The sequence below is a fragment of the Prionailurus bengalensis genome, chromosome B1, assembly GCF_016509475.1.
Source record: "Prionailurus bengalensis isolate Pbe53 chromosome B1, Fcat_Pben_1.1_paternal_pri, whole genome shotgun sequence".
Taxonomy (NCBI): Eukaryota; Metazoa; Chordata; class Mammalia; order Carnivora; family Felidae; genus Prionailurus; species Prionailurus bengalensis.
This window is the reverse complement of record NC_057344.1, coordinates 201,101,469-201,120,365: the sequence shown is the minus strand read 5'-3', so window position 1 is coordinate 201,120,365 and position 18,897 is coordinate 201,101,469. Positions and strand designations below refer to the sequence as shown.

Sequence of the window (18,897 nt, the reverse complement as noted above, 5' to 3'; positions counted from 1 at the left end):
TGTTATGAGGATTAGATGGGATGATGTTTGCAAAGCTATTAAAACAAAGCCTGTGCGTAAGAGGCACTGCTATTCATCCTCTTAATGGCCTTCATTTGACACAGTGATAATATTCTCATTAACCAGCCGGGAAACTAGGCTCAGAGACACCAAGGCGCACACCTGAATCACCCAGCTCTGAAGGGACGATGCTAAGATTGGAAGCTGAATGGCTGTGACTTCCAAGTTCATCGTGCTTTCAGACATGATGCGGTGTGCGCTGCCTTTTGCGACAAGGTGATTGGCGTGTGCCTGAAAGGGAGCTGGGAGGAACGTTCCGGAGGGATTTGAAGTGGGCAGAGGAACGCTCCCTCCTTTTGGTCTGTTGCAGAGCTGACTGGTGTGTGGGGCTGTGGCCAGTGCGTGGGCCAGGGGTGGGCAAGGAGAAGCTGGAGGCCGGCGGAGGGCGGGCCCGACCCGACTTCTACACGGAGGGATCAGCAAGAGGAAAGACTGTCACAGAGGGAGGATGCAGACCGCCCATTCCTGGTAGCCTACAATCTGAGTTTTTACCAAACCAAAAGCGTATGGCTTATCGTAACTTTTAACTGATGTCTTGGCTCACGTACGATGACTACGTTTACCCTGAGTTAGGCTCTCATTACCGTTTTGACAATGAAGATACTCAGGAGGTATGTTCCCTGCTCAACTTGCATTGTCTAGGCCCTCGACATCACCAGGACGCTGATGTGATTTATGGTCCTGACATGGGATCCCCCTGCAGGATCACTTCCCGTGGAAATGGACTCCTAGGAAGAAAATTCCAGTTTACCTAGTACTGTTTGCTTTTTGTGGGTCTGTTATGCCAACTTGAAGGTCCCGGATTTACATTGAAAAACGGCCATGGCTGATTTCTTTTTCCTTCTGGATTAATTACCCTCCAGGCCAGTGAGGTCTCTTTCACATTCAAGAGAACGTTTTCTGCCTCGTGTATCAAATCCGACCCTAATTTTGTTCTGACACCTGCCTCGCCGTTTGATGAGAACTCAATTAATTTTTTACATGAAATCAATAGGGGAAAAGACACTAATGTCATTCTCTTTTCTTTATCATCAGTAGCTAATCATCAGAGTCCTAATCAGTTCTGGGATAATTTAAGCTGGGCAGTTTCTTTGAGAAAGATGTTATCATAAGCAAGGCTGTTAAGAAACGATAATGGCTTACATTTATTAAGTGCCTCTTATGGGCTGGACATCATTCTGCACTCCGCTGTGAGTCTCTCATTTACAAGAGTGTGTATATCGTTCGTACGGTGTAACAGAACTGGCCTGAGCAAATACACTCACCTTACAGTGCAGTGAAAACATGACATCTTTGTGACCTGAGAAAAATGAGTATTCCCTGAGAACGCAGTGTTGGAATCCCACCAACTCCGCCAACTTGTAGTAAGAATTTCAGCCCAGCATGTGTGACTCACAGTGTCTCTGTCCCATGGAACCATTAGAGACTTGGGGGGGGAGGTGGAAATGTATGTGCATTTCATTAGAAACAATTTAAAATGCCGTAGGGGATGGTGGGAATTGCCTCCACAGCAATGGATCCAGTCCCGTATGTAGACGATGAATTCTTAATTCTTATTTTCCTCTCCTGTGGCCATTTGGGAAATTTAACAGATGAGAGTTGGCCTCATTAACTGCATGGCATTTTAATTGGTTTAAAGGCACATTTTTCTTTCCTTGGTGGCTTTGGGGACGCCCTGGCAGTTTTGACTGTTGCCTCTTCTGACAGTTTATCCATGGTGATTAACATTAAAACTGTTTGGGCAGGAAGTGCTCATGAGATTGTCTTCCCTGGCAGTTGGGAAGGGCGAGCCGTGCGCGATATCCTATTCCGCAGCCTGTCTCCTGGGACAAGGTTAGCCAAGGAACTTCGATTACTTAGAACCAATAAAATTTGAGACGCTACGCCGTGCGTTTTATATTTCTTACCTCTTTTGACCCTGAACACCACCCTGTGAGGGTGCCCCCCCTTATCCTCTGGGGGAGCTAAGTTCTTTCCCCGGGTCCCTTAACTGGTAGGTGGTTGGACAGCAGTGACCTACAGAGATGTCCTCTTGTTCATTCCAACCCCCACGTACCTGGTAGAACACTGGGAGTTTACCCGACAGGCAGCCGCAACACTCTCTTGTGCAAGGTAATCAATGAACCAATGAATGAATGATGGATAGAGTGGTCGGGCAAGATGTAGGAGTTTCGTATTCAGCAGTAACAAATCACCGCGAACTGGGTGGCTTCAACCAGCACAAATGCATTGTCTTCTAGTTCTGGAGGTCATAGTCCAAAACAGGCCTCCCCAAGAAAAGCCAGGGGGTCAGCTCTAGGGGAGAATCCGTTTCCTTGCCTTCTCCGGCTCCTTGAGACTTCCCCTCTCCCGGGCTCCTGGCCCGTCCTCCGTCTTCAGGGCTGATGACCCCATACCCCCCACCCCTTTCTTCCTCTCCCAATCCCACTCATCTTCTGCCCCCTCCTCCCACTCTTAGAGACCCTTGTTATTTATCTCTCTACCATTAAGGTCAGCTGATGAGCCACCTTAATTTCATCCGCAACCTTGTTTCTCCTTTGCCACGTAACCCAGCACATCCAGAGGTTCTGGGGATTAGGACGTGGATGTCTTCAGGGGACCATGAGCTTGCCCGCCACAAACAGCTTCATTAAAGATGTGAAATCTACTGTGTCTCTCTCAGCAGAGAAGTAATTTTTTTTCTGAGCCTGCGGAACATGGCCTCGTTCTTTGGATGTTTAACCCTGCATGCGCTTCTTTCTTGCTTTGTGACCTGGGACACTCAGCACACACACCTGCTCAGTGAGTAGTGGAGAAAATGAGAGATGAAATGCCAGAGCTGTTACTTAAAAGTAGACTGATGAGGGGTGCCCGGGTGGCCCAGTCAGTTGGGTCTCTGACTCTCGATTTCGGCTTGGGCCGTGATCTCACAGTTCGTGTGTTCGAGCCCTGCGTCGGGCTCTGTGATGACAGCGCAGAATCTGCTTGGGATTCCCTCTCTCCCTCTCTCTCTGCTCCTCCCCTGCTGGTTCTCCCTTTCTTTCTCTCTCAAAATAAAAAAATAAACCTTAAAAAAAAGAAAAAGGCTGATCGGGTTATGTCTAAAGGACACAGGAGCTAGTTTGACCTGAGACGGAAAAATTTGAGCACCAAAAAGAATTATCACTGCAGTTGATTGAAACCCACCAAATACATAAAAATTTGTAATTTCACAGTGATGCAGGACAGGAGGAGGGGGTGTTCCTAGGTCCAGGTGAACACTTGGGCTCAAAAGACTCCCATAAGCTACACTTGACCCCGTGTAAGCAGATGGCCAGAGGGGCAGGAACATGGCTTGCCACGAGGACATCAGGCATTCTTCCGTGGGTGTCCTTGCCCCAGGTCACATTGTGGACTACGTCGCTGTCTGGGAGGTGTTTTCTCGCCAGGCGACACAGCTCAGTGCAAGGAGATGTAATCCACATCAGGGCTCAGGTGGGAGCCTTCCTGTCTTAAAAGCTTCATACCCCACAGGAGCCAGAATCTCCTGTAACAACTCACAAGCATAGCTTCCAGGGTCCCCCCACAAGGGACATCCCCAGTTCCCAGAGTCACTTCCCTTGAGGAAGTCCAGAGTGTGGCTTCCCTGCTAGACATTCATGGCTCATGTACAGGTGCCCCCATCCAGATGTGATCTACCAATCAGGTGTCATTTGCCCCATAAGCCATGCTGCCTGGTAACGTATTTCATGTTCTTCCTCTTGTGAGCTTCCCAGTAGAAGTTATCCAAAGCTCAGATTCTCAGGGATTTGGCAAAAGTTTGAGCATCCTTTTGTTTTCAAATACCAAAACAAAATAAAGCAAAATAACAACAAAATAAGGAAACAAACAAGAAAAGAAAAACACGGACCCAATCTCATTTGTCACCATTGGAAGTTGCTATGACATCAGTTGTAATTAGCAAAGAATCAAACATCCATTCTGTCTACAGACTTTATGTCAGAACAACATTGTTCTGATGGAACAGAACAATCTATGGATTGTTTGAAGACTGTCAGCTTTATGAACGTGGAAGTGATAGAATCACAAAATGAACATTTTCCAGCCCCTAATGAAATCGTGGATCTAAGTAACAGTTGCATTTGGATGCTAAAACGGTTAGGTGAAGGTTGATAGACTTTATGATGCAGGGATCATGCTGGCACTTACTTGAACCTCCTGATCTCTTAGAAGTTAGCCATCCTTTGACCTTGTAGGAAGCATATGGTGCCACTTACAGGGTATTTTGGAAAACAAATTAAGTCTGATTCTAATCAAGATATGAGATGTAACTAGTACTTTACAGGAAATACAGAGGAGAGAGGAACAGTGACACCCCATGGAAAGAAGGTGGAGCATTCTGCAGGATGAATAATCTAGCTCCCCCAACAAACCAATGGCATAAAAGAGAAAAGGGAGGGCAGAAAAAAGTAGATTTAACTGACATTGTGGGGTTTTTTTGGTTCTTGGTTTTTTTTTTTTTTTGAGTTTATTTACTTTGAGATAGAGAGAGAGAGGGAGGAGAGAACAAGCAGGGGAGGGGCAGAGAGAGAGAGAGAGAGAGAGAGAGAGAGAGAGAATCCCAGGCAGACGCTGCACTGTCAGTGGAGAGCTTGACGTGGTGCTTGAACTTAGGAACTGTGAGATCATGACCTGAGCTGAAATCAAGAATCAGACACTTAACTGACTGAGCTGCCCAGGCGCACCCAAAACTCTTTACATTGATAGTTACTGTGGGACTATTTTAGGTTTTGAATTTTTCAAGTAACCCAAATGTGCAACACTAGAAAAATGGTTCAAAATCATGGTACATCACAAAATGAACTATTTTGCAACCACTGTAGAGGAAACTTTTATGGCTTTAAAACAATTTTTTTTAACATTCATTTTTGAAAGACAGAGACAGAATGCGAGCTGGGGAGGGGCAGAGAGAGAGAGAGAGAGAGAGAGAGACAGAATCCGAAGCAGGCTCCAGGCTCTGAGCTGTCAGCACAGAGCCCGACTTGGGCCTCAAACCCATGAACTGTGAGATCTGACCTGAGCCGAAGTCAGACACTTAACCCACTGAGCCACCCAGGCGCCTCAAACTTTTATGACTTTTAAACACCACTGGAAGTTTCCTGTTACAGTGCTAATAAAAAAAAAAAAAGGACAGAATTGTTTTTGCATCTATGTAAATGGTGTGCAAACATGGAAAAGTGTAGGCTTAGAGAAACAAACTGGAAGCAAATACAGCCAAATACCTTCATTGGTTGTGTTGAAATATTGGTCTTACAGTAAAGGAAGTCTTTTTCTGTTTGTCTTTGTTATCCACACTTTTCATCATGAGCATTAATTTTTCTATGCATCCTTTTATAGCTATATAGAGGTATGATGAACATACTGTAAAATTCACCCGTATTGAGTATAATCTGACACATTCCTGTAAAGGATCGAGTCATGCGACCACCACCACAATCAAGTTCTAGAACCTGGGACCCTGTGATGCATCTCATTGATTTTTCTTGAGTAGACTTTATTTTACAGCAGTTGTAGATTTACAGAAAAATTGAGAAGACAGTAAGGAGAGTCCCCCCCCTACACTGTACACAATCTCCCCTGTTGTCAGCAGGTTACATGGTTATGGCACACAATCAATGAGCCAATGTCGATCCATTCTTCACCAAAGTCCGTACTTCATTCAGATTTCCCTAGATTGTCTTTTATTTTTCTTTTCAAATTTTTATTTAAGTTCTAGTTAGTTAACCAACAGCGCAATATTGGTTTCAGGGGGGAGAATTCAGTGATTCATCACTTCCATACAATACCCAGTGCCCATCCCAACAAGTGCCCTCCTTAATACACATCATCCATTTAACCCATCAGCCCACCCACTTCCTCTCCATCCACCCTCAGTTTGTTCTCTGTCGTTAAGACTCTCTTGTGGTTTATTTCCCACTCTTCTCTTTTTTTCCCCCTTCCCATAGGTTTATCTGTTTTGTTTCTTAAATTCCACATAGGAGTGAAATCATATGATATTTGTCTTTCTCTGAGTTATTTCGCTTAGCATTATACACTCTAGCTCCATCCACGTCATTGCAAATGGCAAGATTTCACTCTTTTTAATGGCTGAGTGATATTTCATTGAATATATATACCACATCTTTATCCACTCATCAGTAAGTGGAAATTTGGGCTCTCTCCATAGTTTGGCTGTTGTTGATAGTGCTTCTATAAACATTGGGGTGTGTGTACCCCTTTGAATCTGTACTTTTATTTTTATGTCCTTTGGGTAAATACCTACTAGTGCAGTCGCCGGATCATGGGGTAGTTCTATTTTTAACATTTTGAGGAACCTCCACACTGTTTTCCACAGTGGCCGCACCAGTTTGCATTCCCACCAACAGTGAAGAAGGTTCCCCTTTGCCTGCATCCTCGCCAACATCTGTTGTTTCTTGTGTTGTGAATTTTAGCCATTCTGACAGGTGAGGTGGTATCTCATCATGGTTTTGATTTGTATTTCCTTGATGATGAACGATGTTGAGCGTCTTTTTCACGTTTCTGTTAGTCATCTGGATGTCTTCTTTAGAAAAGTGTCTATTCATGTCTTCTGCCCATTTCTTCACTGGATTATTTGGTTTTTGGGTGTTGAGTTTGATAAGTTCTTGATAGGTTTTGGATATTAACCCTTTGTGAGATATGTCATTTGCAAATATCTTCTCCCATTCCCATAGGTTGCCTTTAAGTTTTGTTGATTGTTTCCTTCACTGTGCAGAAGCTTTTTATTTTGATGAGGTCCCAGTAGTTCATTTTTGCGTTTGTTTTTCTTGCCTCCAGAGATGTGTCTAGTAAGAAGTTGTTCTTGCTGAGGTTAAAGAGGTTGCTGCCTGCCTGTGTTCTCCTCTAGGATTTTGATGGTTTCTTGTCTCACATTGAGGCCTTTCATCCATTTTGAGTTTATTTTTGTGTATGGTGTAAGGAAGTGGTCTGGGTTCATCTGCACGTTGTTGTTGAAGTGACTGTCCTTTTTCCATTGGATGTTCTTTCCTGCTTCATCAAAGATTAGTTGACCACATAGTTGTAGACCTATTTCTGGGTTTTCTGTTCTGTACCATTGATGTATGTGTCTGTTTTTGTGCCAGTACCATACTGTCTTGATGATTACCGCTTTGTAATATAGCTTGAAGTCCTAAATCGTGATGCCTCCCACTTTGCTTTTCTTTTTCAGGATTGCTTTGACCATTCGGGGTCTTTTGTGGTTCTATACAAATTTTAGGATTGTTTGTTTTAGCTCTGTGAAGAATGCTGGTGGTGTTTTGATAGGGATTGCATTAAATGTGTAGATTGCTTTGACTAGTGTAGACATTTTAACAATATTTGTTCTTCTAGTCCATGAGCATGGAATGTGTTTCCATTGCTTTGTGTCCTCTTCTATTTCTTTCCTCCATGTTCTGTAGTTTTCAGAGTACAGATCTCTTACCTTTTTAGTTAGGTTTAATCCTAGATATCTTACTGTTTTGGGTGCAATTGCAAATGGGATCGATTCCTTGATTTTTTTTCTGCTGCTTCATTATTGGTGTATAGAAATGCAACAGATATCTGTACGTTGATTTTATATCCTGTGACTTTGCTGAATTCATGGATTAGTTCTGGCAGTTTTTTGGTGAAGTCTTTTGGGTTTTCTACATAGAGTATCACGTCGTCTGCAAATAGAAGTTCGGCTTCTTCCTTGTTGATTTCTTTTTGTTGTCTGATTGCTGAGGCTAAGACTTCCAGTACTGTGTTAAATAGTGATGGTGAGAGTGGACATCCTTGTCTTGTTCCTGACTTCAGCGGAAAGGCTCTCAGTTTTTACCCCATTGAGGATGATACTAGCTGTGGGTCTTTTGTATATGGCCTTTAAGATGTTGAGGTTATGTTCCATCTATACCTACTTTGTTGAGGGTTTTCTTTTATCAACGATGGATGTTGTATCTTGTCAAATCCTTTTTCTGCGTCTGTTGAGGGGATCATATGGTTCTTATCCTTTCTTTTATTCATAAAACGGTGCATCGTGTTGATTGATTTGCAAATATTGATTTGCTCTTGCAGCCCAGGAATAAATCCCACTTGATCATGGTGAATAATTCTTTTAATTCACTGTTGAATTCGATTGGCTGATAGTTTCTTGAGAGTTTTTGCATTCATGTTTATCAGGGATATTGACTAGTACTTCTCCTTTTTAGTGGGGTCTTTATCTGGTGTTGGAATCAAGGTAATGCTGGCTTCTTACAATGAGTTTGTAAGTTTTCCATCCATTTGTAATTGGGGGGGGGGAGACAATTTGAGATAAATTGGTATTAACTCTTCTTTTAAAAAAAATTGTTTTTAATGTTTTTATTTATTTTTGAGACAGAGAGAGGCAGAGCATGAGCAGGGGAGGGGCAGAGAGTGAGGGAGACACAGAATCCGAAGCAGGCTCCAGGCTCTGCGCTGTCAGCACAGAGACTGACACGGGGCTCGAACTCACGGACTGTGAGATCATGACCTGAGCCGAAGCCGGATGCTTAACCGACTGAGCCACCCAGGCACCCTTTAACTCTTCTTTAAATGTCTGATAGAATTCCCCAGGGAAGCTATCTGACCCAGGACTCTTGTTTGTTGGGAGATTTTTGATTACAGGTTCAATTTCTTTGCTGGTTATGGGTCTGTTCAAATTTTCTATTTCTTCCTGTTTCAGTTTTGGTAACTTGTGAGTCTAGGAATTTATTATCCATGTCTTCCAAATTGCCCAGTTTGTTGGCAGGATCACCGCTAAGCCAGGCACGACCCCGCTGGTGTCAGACTTCTAAAGCTTCAGGTTTTGTGCTCTGCTGTTGCTAATACCCTGCGGTAATCTCCGTAAGCAGGGTTCCCTCCCCACCACCCCCAAAACCCGCAGTTCTTATCTCCCCCAAATCAACCCTCTGCAGCTCCTACTTTCCACGATTCTACTTGTAGACTTGCAGTTTTATTCTCTTAGTCCTCAGATTGATTTCTTGCGTGCTCAGAATGATTTGATACTTACCGAGCTGTGTTTGAGGGACGAGGCAAGCTTAGGGTCCCCCTGCTCCTCTGCCATCTTAACTTCTCCCTAGTTTTTCTAATGTCCTTTTTCTGTTCCAGGATCCCATCCGGGGCACCGTATTACATTTAGTTGTTATTTCCACAAGATGACTTTAAATCAGAACAAAGTAAAATCGGCTTCTAGATATATTAACTGTCCATTTTTCCCTTGGCCTCCTTGTTGTTATTGAAGTGTTACTTGTTGACAAAGACCAGGCCTTATATCAGTTGTATTCCAGTTTCCAGCCTGTTTCCAGTTTCCAGCCTGGCACCCTGCAAACTGACTACTGAAGAATCTGCTAATTTGGTCTCTGGCCGACAGTAACAGGCTGGAGCAGGAGGGAGGGAGGAAGAGGAGGAGGAAAAAGGGAAAAAGAAAGGCGTTACCTACAAATCATTCAAAACTTCAGAGCTCTGTGGGACCTTCGGTGTCTGCTGTGACTTCACCGAGTGGACTGCTCTTGGCTTTTGTGTCCCCCAGGTTGGAGATTGCAACCCTGAATCGGGCCGACTCAGCCCTGGAGGCTTGTCGAACCCAAATCAGCAGAGATATCATCGCCCTTCTGCTGAAGAATCTGACCAGCGCTGGCCACCTCTCCCCCCAAGTAGAGAGGAGGATGGGCTCCGTTTTCAAAACGCAGTTTCTGTTGCTGGAGAAAGAAATACAGGAGGAATATGATCGGAAGATGGTGGCATTGACAGCTGAATGTGACCTGGAAACGAGAAAGAAGACAGAGAACCAGTACCAGAGGGAGATGGCGGCAATGGAAGAAGCAGAAGAATTGCTGAAACGTGTCAGTGAGAAGGTGAGGCAGCTTTGAAAGGAAGGCTTCACTCTCCTGTCTGCTTTCTCTCAGGGATTCATCATTTATCCATCCGTCTGCCCGTCCATCCGCCCAATCACTCATCACCCATCCATCTATCCATCCATCCACTCACCCCCCCATCCACCTGTCCATCCACTTATCCATCCACCCATCCATCTGTGCATCCACCACCCTTCCATCCACCTGTCCATCTATATACCCATTCATCCATCTACCTATCACTCTTTTAATCCACTCATCTATCCACCCATCCATCCATCTACCCACCACCCTTCCATCCACCCATCCATCCATCTTTTCACCCACCCACCACCCTTCCATCCACCCATCCATCTATACATCCATCCACCCATCCATCCATCTACCCAGCACCCTTTCATCCACCCATCCACCCACCCATTCACCCATCCACCCATCTATCCATCCTTTCACCTACTCACCACCCTTCCATCCACCTGTCCATCCATCCATCCACCCATCCATCCGTCTACCCAGCACCTTTCCATGCACCCATCCACCCACCCATTCACCCATCCACCCATCCATCCATCCTTTCACCCACTCACCACCCTTCCATCCACCTGTCCATCTATACATCATCCATCCATCCATCTTTCTGTTCACCTCTCCATCCACCCACCCACCACCCTTTCATCCACTTGTCCATCCATCCATCCATCTAGAATTTATTTAGAAAGGATTTATTGATCACTTACTGTCTCCATGCACTGGGCTAGGCAGTGAAGTACAGAGCAAAATGAGACATGGTTCTTGAGTTCAAGAAGTTCACAGTTCAATGAACGATCTTCACGTTTAGAAGGTGTGACCTCATTCAACTATTTGAGAATAGAGATGTGTTCACAGTGCTGTGGGAGGTCATGGGGAGAGTAGAAAGCATGCATCCACAGAGAGCGTGGCCCAGGGAGGTGGTGACGTCAGCATGTGTGGGTGTCCGTCTGGGCTGCGTGGTGCTAGATGGCGGAGCCCTCCAGCACCAGCTCCATTGTCAGACAGACCTGGACTCCCTTTGTAGTATATTGCGGTTCAGCTCCTGGGGGCCTGGATGAGCCTGCCTGTCTGTGAACCAGGGCTGAGGGCACCCCCTCTCAGGGTGACTGGGAGAGGCGATGCAGAAAAAGTAGCCAAGAGGTGTTGGCTGCCCCAGGCTCAGTGTACAGTGCTCAGCTCTGAGAGTTCTGACCCTCGGCCTTCCCAGGGCTGGCTTCTGTTGACCAGAGATCAGTTCTCATTTCTCTAAGAAACCTGTCAGTTTCTGTTTTGAGAGAAATCATACTAGAGTTCTTCACTGAGTGCATCCAGTCAAGCCTGATGTCTTCCTTCCTCTGTGAAAGAGGCTCAGTCCCTGGGACTTGAGCCCCCATTTCCTGGTCTAGAAATCGGTCATCCTCAGGAGATCTAATACCTATTTAGGAAGGAACAGGCTTCTGAACTGCTAACTCCTGTTCCCCAGCCTGCCGGCCATGCCCAGATTCCCCTGGACGTGGACAAACAGGGCCCACAGCTTGTGGTCCTCCGGTGGTCATCTGTTGTCGGCCTGCAAGCTGGGTGGTGATGAAAAGAGGCGAGATTCATGCCTTGCCCCCGGGATCCCCCTCCCCTTAACATGCATCTCGTTTTAGGGTGATGCTCATTTTCTGCTCGGCTCCTGTATGAACTTCCTGTGACTGCTATAACAAATTACCACAGATTTAGTAGCTTAAAGCAAGATATTTTCATTCTTTGACAATTCTGGGGGCCACAAGTCCTAAATAGAGGTGTCAGCCGTGCATACACTTCAGAAGTCTCTAGGGGAAGGTCCTTTCTTGTCCCTCCCAGCTTCTGGTGGCTCCAGGCACTCCTTGGCTGGTGGCCACATCACTCCAGTCTTGACTTCTGTCTTCACATGCACTCTTTTAGCCCGGGATGTCATCTCTTCTGTCTCTTGTAAGGGCACTTGTCTTTGGAGTTAGGGCTCACCCAAACAGCCCAGGATGGTCCCATGAGATCCTTAACTTAATTACATCTGCAAAGATCTTCATTCTGAATAGAGTCACATGCACAGGTTCTGGGTTAGGATGTGGTTTTGTGTCTGGCAGGGGTTGGGGGCATTCCTCAGCCACCAGCTTCCTGCCGGCTGACCCCGCTCTCTGACCTCCCTCCATGACTGTGCCGGTCAACACCAAGTTTCTCTAAGCCACGTGCTTCTGAAGACGGTGCTGAGCTCACAGAGCAGTGATTTGACCCCTGAACCATCACACAGCTCCTCTTTCTCTTCTCTCCTAAATTTGTTATCATTTTTGTTCCTATGAAAATAATACACGTTCTAGGAAAGAGGCTTGGAAAGTACTAGAAAATAGGAGACAGCAAACTAGACCCATGAGCCCAGCCTGTTTTTGTCTGGCCCGTGGATTGAGAATGTGTTTTTACATTTTTATATTTTTTTAATTTTTTAACATTTATTTATTTTTTGAGAGAGAGAGCATAAGCAGGGGAGGGATAGAGAGAGGGAGACACGGAATCCAAAGCAGGCTCCAGGCTCCGAGCTGTCAGCACAGAGCCTGACATGGGGCTCGAACTCACGAACCACGAGATCGTGACCTGAGCTGAAGTCGGTCGCTCAACCGACTGAGCCCCCGGGAGCCCCTGTTTTTACATTTTTAAAGGATGGTGAAAAATAAAAGCGAAGCAAGAAAAAAAAGGTAGAAGGATAGGATGTGTGATGGCAAACCTTAAAAGATTTATCTGGCCCTTTACAGAAAAGTTTGCCAACTCCAGCTCCAAAGCATAAAAAGAGAAACCTTGAAAAAAAAAGTGGCACCCCCTTTGCCATCCAAGGTAGACATTCATTCAGTCTGTTGTTTTTGAGTTCCTACTGTTGCCTGACCCCAGAGATTTCAGCATCCATTTTGGCCTTTTGCTTTCTATATGTATGTTTGTTCATTTATTTTGAGAGGGAGAGCAAGTGCATCAGCAGGCGAGGGGCAGAGGGACAGGGAAAGAGAGAATCCCAAGCGGGCTCCGTGCTGTCAGCGCAGAGCCCGACGCGGGGCTCGAACTCACGAACTGTTGAGATCATGACCTGAGGTGAAATCGAGGGTCAGATGCTTAAGCGACTGAGCCACCCAGGCACCGCCTCTGTTTTTTTTTTAACAAAGTACAGTTTAGGGAGTTCATAAAATTGCGTATCTTGCTCGTTCCCGCTTAATATCACGGTGTAAGTATTTTCTGATCTTATTAGACGCTCCCACACTTCGCGCTCGCCACATGCAGGTGTGGTTCTAAGCACGGCACGCAGACCTTCTCGTCACATCTTCACACCCCCTGAGTGAGGTGGGAATTGATAGGATCCCACTTTTACAGCTGAGGAAACGGATTTGGAGAAGGTCACCTGCCCGAGGACACGTGGGTGGGGCCAAGACAGCAGAGCCGCCAGGCAGCGAGCGCCAACCCCGCACCTCCCTGCAGCCATGGTGCGTTGGCACGCCATACCCCCCCTGCTGCCCTGTGCCAGGCTAACCCATCCTGCTGCCTCCTACCTTTAGCTCCCAGAAGGCTGCCTACAACAATGTGGCTGTAAGTGTTGCCTCATTATTGGCGCAGGTAGTTGGGGTCCTGAGAAGGGATGGCGGGACAAGCGTGTTCCTGCCTGGCCTCACTCCCCAGTCTGCTGGCCCGCAGCAGGAGGCTGCCATCGCTCTGGGTCCTTTGGGTCACCCTGTTCAGAAACCGGTCGCCTTGCTTGAGCCAGTTCGCTTCCAAAAATAGCATCTGAACTGCAAAAGTCTTCCCTTCCGGTCCGTGCAAGCCACTCCCTGTTAACAAAAACTACCAGTGACCTCGTAACTTACCTCTATGTTTATCACAGTCGTCTTTAAAAGAAAATGTGTGAAAATATTTTGGGCATATTATTCCATTAAGAACTAGTTTTTTATTTAAAAAATTTTTATAATGTTATTTATTTTTGTGAGAGAGAGAGTGTGAGTGGGGGAGGGGCAGAGAGAGAGGGAGACACAGAATCGGAGGAAGCAGGCTCCGGGCTCCGAGCCATCAGCACAGAGCCCGACGTGGGGCTCGAACTCACAGACCGCGAGATCATGACCCGAGCTGAAGTCGTACGCTCAACCGACTGAGCCACCTAGGCGCCTCACAAATCCAGACTTCCAGCTTCTTTTAAAAAATGGGGAGATGTGCCGCGGTGCGTCCATGTTCTTGCAGAGCCCCCGTTGGTGGGCTGAGCAGTGGGTGGCCCGTAGGCAGGGCTTCTCTCCATTGTGTCCACTCTCCACCACCCCTTAGTGCCCCTCATACCAGGACACCTCACTCGCTTCTATATGCTCACCTGCTCGATAGGCCCTTGGTGGGGGGCTCCCCTGCTTTACAGCATAGCCTTCTCACCTGTGCCCCAGGAGGACTGAGCTCGGTCAGGGGGTGAACACATTTCTGCAGGTCTCTGGACCCTGAACGCAGGAGGGCAGCGTAGATGGAAGCGAGGGGGGCTTGCATCAAAATTGGTTTTAGTGGGCGCCCGGGTGACGCATTCGGTTAAGTGACCGACTTCGGCTCAGGTCCTGACCTCACAGCTGGTGAGTTCGAGTCCCGCGTCGGGCTCTCTGCTGACAGCTCGGAGCCTGGAGCCTGCTTCCGATTCTGTGCCTCCCTCTCTCCCTGCCCCTCCCCTGCTCGCTCGCTCGCTGTCTCTCTCAGAAGTAAACATTAAAAATTCTTAATTGGTTTTAGGGAATGCTTCACTCCGACACGAGCATATCATGGCTTCGTGCCTTATTCTTCAGAAATGTAATTCTGAACAAGGACAGATAACTTTATTTTAGGATTTCCGTGCATGCGCGTGCGCGCTGCATACGTCCTGACTGCGAGAAGCCATGTGGATTTCACCCGATGTTTCGCTCCTGTTAATGAAAATAAATTGAGGCGTGCGGCTTGAATTTCATACTGTCAGGAAAAGAAGGTCACTTTGATGAGCGAATCAGCCTAACTGGGCGCCAGCTCCTGTCTCAGCAGCAGATCGTCCTGTGGTGCCCACACCCCCCTGACCGTGGGTGAGCTGCATCCTCTTAGTTCAGATGAAAGCTGTGAATAACCACTTCTGCCCAGAAGAGTGGCTCACAGAAGTCTGATCCAATCCTTTTGTACAATCAGCTTTTTTTTAAATGTTTTTATTTATTTTTGAGACCGAGAGAGACAGAGCATGAGTGGGGGAGGGGCAGAGAGAGAGAGAGGGAGACACAGAATCTGAAGCAGGCTCCAGGCTCTGAGCAGCCAGCCCAGAGCCCGACGTGAGGCTCGAACCCACGAACCGTGAGATCATGACCTGAGCTGAAGTCAGACGCTTAACCGACTGAGCCACCCAGGTGCCCCTATACGATCAGCTTTTAAAACAAGACCGTGTGTTTTCTGGTGGCCGAGGCAAACCGTTGATACGGGGGTGGTCCCTGGAGATGTGGCCGGGAGGACGCATGTGGAGGTCCGTGACCTCGGGAGGCTGTGGCTGCTGGTCTTCACAGATGTGGGGTGTCGTTGCACCCCAAGGGCAGGGATTGTCCTGAGTGGGCTGCTGGGCTTTTGGGGGGCCCTGTGTAAATAACACTCTCCTATCTGGGCCGGATTCTGAGCAAATTCAAACGTAAGGAACAAGAACTAGAAAGGCAGAAGCACATCTGTATCACCTTTATAGGCTTTTGTGAGTGATCGGAAACGCAGGCGGTAGGTCTGGGCACCTGGCCACATGGGTCACTGAGAACACAGAGCATTGGCGGGCGTACGGTGGTCCCTGCTTAGCCGGAGGGGCTACATACAGCCCTCTCCCTCTGTCCCCATCCCCCTTCTGCCTCCCCTGCGTCTCCATTTAGCCTACACAGCCACCACCCAACCCCTCATGCCACCTGAGGCCACGGTCTCTTGACCTTGACCCCTGGAATGGCCATGCTTTCTTCCTCACGGACACGGGCACCTTCCCCTGACTTTGCTCCAACGTCTATGGCTGCAGAACACAGAGCCCAAAGATTCTGGTTTCACCTCCTCTCCTCTCCTGGCACGGGTAGGAGCTGGGGAGAGACCCTCAGCTTCCCGGAGCTTGTGTGACTTCACCTCTGTGAAGTGGACTGTGTTCATTTTCTGTCCCAAATCGCCACACGTCTAGCAACTTCACATCACACCCACTGACCATTGTTTCTGCGTCCGGGAGTCTGGGCACAGTTTAGCTGAGTTCTCTGCAGGGTCTCAGAGGCCTGCCGTCTGGGCCTCAGCTGGGCTGCCTTCTCTGGAGCTTGGGGCCCTGGTCCCAGCTGTTCGGTCGTGCATAGAATTCACCTTCTTGCAGTGTGGACTCGGGCCTTCAGCTCCTGTAGGTTTCCCTTCTCCACGTACTGTTCTTCTTAAGAGGCTGCTCCCTTCTCCAAGGCCAGCAGAAGAGCGTCTCTCTGTTCAGGAAGGCCCAGCGCATCTTTCCAGAATGCTCACCTCCTGTATTCGGGCCCACCCAGGATCCTTTCTCCCCCCCCGGTTAACTTCAAGTCAATTGATCAGGGACCTCCTTTACATCATCAAGACCCCGTTCACTTTTGCCACGTAATAACCAAGTCATAAGGCGACGGTCCTGTCAGGTTCAGAGTTCATGTCCACACTCAAGGGGGAGGGACCTATATGATGTGTATACCATGGGGCCAAGAAGCTGGGGACCATCTTAGAAGTCTGCTCCCCAGGGGGAATTAATTACACTCTCCTCCTGGGATGTGGGTCTTTTCTGGTAGTGGGATGTGAAGGCAGCAGGAACTCAGTGTAGGTGTGTCTTTTCCTTCCTTCCTTCCTTCCTTCCTTCCTTCCTTCCTTCCTTCCTTCCTTCATAATGACCACAAGGAATGCAGGTCTCCAGTGGCCATTTCTTAACTACTCTGCCTCCTTTTTTTACCCAAATCAGCTCAACTCTGGCCTGATTGCTGGTATTTTCCTCTTCAATTGAGTTAAGAATGAAAGATGATGGAAATAAGCCCGAGAGCCTAACAGCACAATCCATTAATGTTTCCATTCTGCAAGCTATTTTCGGGCAGTTTGATTTGCAGATTTCCATCCCTGTGAATTTTCTGCTTTGAGATTGTTCTGAAAAACATGAAGATAATGGTGAAGGACAGGTTGCAACAGTATTTCCCAGAGCTTAGCAGCCTTATCATTGCCAGCTTGGGACGTGTGTGTGTGTGTGTGTGTGTGTGTGTGTGCGCGCGCGTGTATGTTGCCATGTAAGTGTATAGGTGCTGTGTGTGCATGTATGGATCCGTGTGCACACATTCGTATGCACTCTGCATTGCAGTATGCATGTGTGTGCATGTGCACGCATGTATTCACTGTGTTGCTGTGTGTATATATACTTGCTGTGTGCACACGCATGTATGCATATGCATGTGTGTGCACACGCATGCATGCATGTGCACGCGTGTGCACATGTGTGTGCACTGTGTTGCTGTGTGCATTTTGTATATGTGTGCACATGTGTGTATGCATTGTGCATTGCCGTGTGCATGTATGCATGTGTATGTGTGTGCATGCATGCGTGTTCACTAAGTATTGTGTGTGTGTATATTTGCTGTGCGCATGTGCATATATGCGTGTGCACTTTGGTCTTGTGCACTGTGTGTTGCTGCGTGCATGTGTTCGGCGTGTGCATGTGGGTGGCTGGACGCACGTGTGTACGCGTATGCATTTGAACGTCCGTATATGCACCGTGTTGCTGTGTGCACGTGTGTGTGTGTGTGTGTGTGTGCACTTGCATGTGGCATGGGCGTGCCTGTTTGACGAGTAATCTCTCACGTTGCGCCTCCCTTTCCCGCAGTGGGCTGTGGAGTGCAACGGCCTCCTGCGGACCCTGCACGGCCTGGAGCAGGAGCACCTCAGGAGGTCCCTGGCTCTGCAGCAAGAGGAAGACTTTGCCAAGGCGCACAGGCAGCTGGCCATTTTCCAAAGAAACGAACTGCACAATATCTTCTTTACCCAGATACAAAGTGCCGTTTTCCAAGGGGAACTGAAGCCAGAGGCGGCGAAAACGCTGCTGCAGGATTACTCCGAAATACAGGTGAGGCCTCACATCGGCTCGCGGTGAGGGAAGAGGGACTTCCCTGCCCCCCGCCCCGTCTCTCGGGGGTTTCTCCTCTGCCGGAGTGAGTCCCGTCTCTTCCTTTCTCTTCCCTTCGGTTGCGTACAGTGAACTGACCGCCTTTTCCTTCCGCCCCTTGACGTGTGCGTGAGTTGCCAGTAAACCGGGCAGTCGGTGGCTTGAAGCCCAGGCCGGGGACGCCGGCTGACTCGGATTCGAATTCCTGTCTCACCAGCCATCAGCTCTGCGAATTGAGGCAAATTGCCTGACTCCCCCGATCCTGTTCCCTCAGCCTGCAGAATGGGGGTAATAGAGCAGATTCATGGAAGAGCCTGTGCCTGGCACATTATACCCTTAATATATATACAGCAGTTAAAAATCTATAAATACACGTGTGCATGCACGTGCGCGTGCATCCGCGTATACCTGGGGTTTACTCTCTGTGGATACTCCTGGGTGAATCCGTGTGTTTGCGTGTGAGCCTCGGTGTGAATGTTACTAATCCCGATGGAATAAAGTCCCGAACATCAATGGGAATAGCCGATCTGAGACCGTCACCACCGCTGCTGAGGCATTTCTGCGGCCCGCACGGGATATTTTGCACGTGCGTTTACACCCGCAGAGTGAAACCACCGGCGTGCAGCCATGCGAGCAGATTTCTGGTCCCGGCACAGGCCCGGCGAGCGAGGGCTGTGAGGAGCAGGGCCGTGCCAGAGAAGACCAAGTGACCGTCCCCAAAAGGCTCCCAAAAGTGGGTTTTCCAGGGTGAGAGGGCCCCCATCAGGAGGCAGCACGCGTGAGGAGAACAAGCCAGCCTCTCCGGGTTGTTCCCACTCAGACTTCAGCGGG

The 18,897-nt window shown here is 47.9% G+C and overlaps 1 protein-coding gene across 6 annotated transcripts in view; it reads left to right on the top strand.

Moving 5' to 3' along the window:
* The window catches only part of EVC2 (EvC ciliary complex subunit 2), a 133,641-nt gene that overhangs the window by 64,109 nt on the left and 50,635 nt on the right, over window positions 1-18,897 (top strand). For 5 of the 6 annotated variants that reach the window (XM_043572993.1, XM_043572996.1, XM_043572997.1 and 2 more), the window contains 2 exons: window positions 9,602-9,926; window positions 17,788-18,027. In XM_043572993.1, coding sequence (XP_043428928.1) covers window positions 9,602-9,926; window positions 17,788-18,027 — 565 coding nt within the window. The remainder of the gene's footprint in view (window positions 1-9,601; window positions 9,927-17,787; window positions 18,028-18,897) is intronic. The other variant, XM_043572995.1, reaches the window with a different exon arrangement.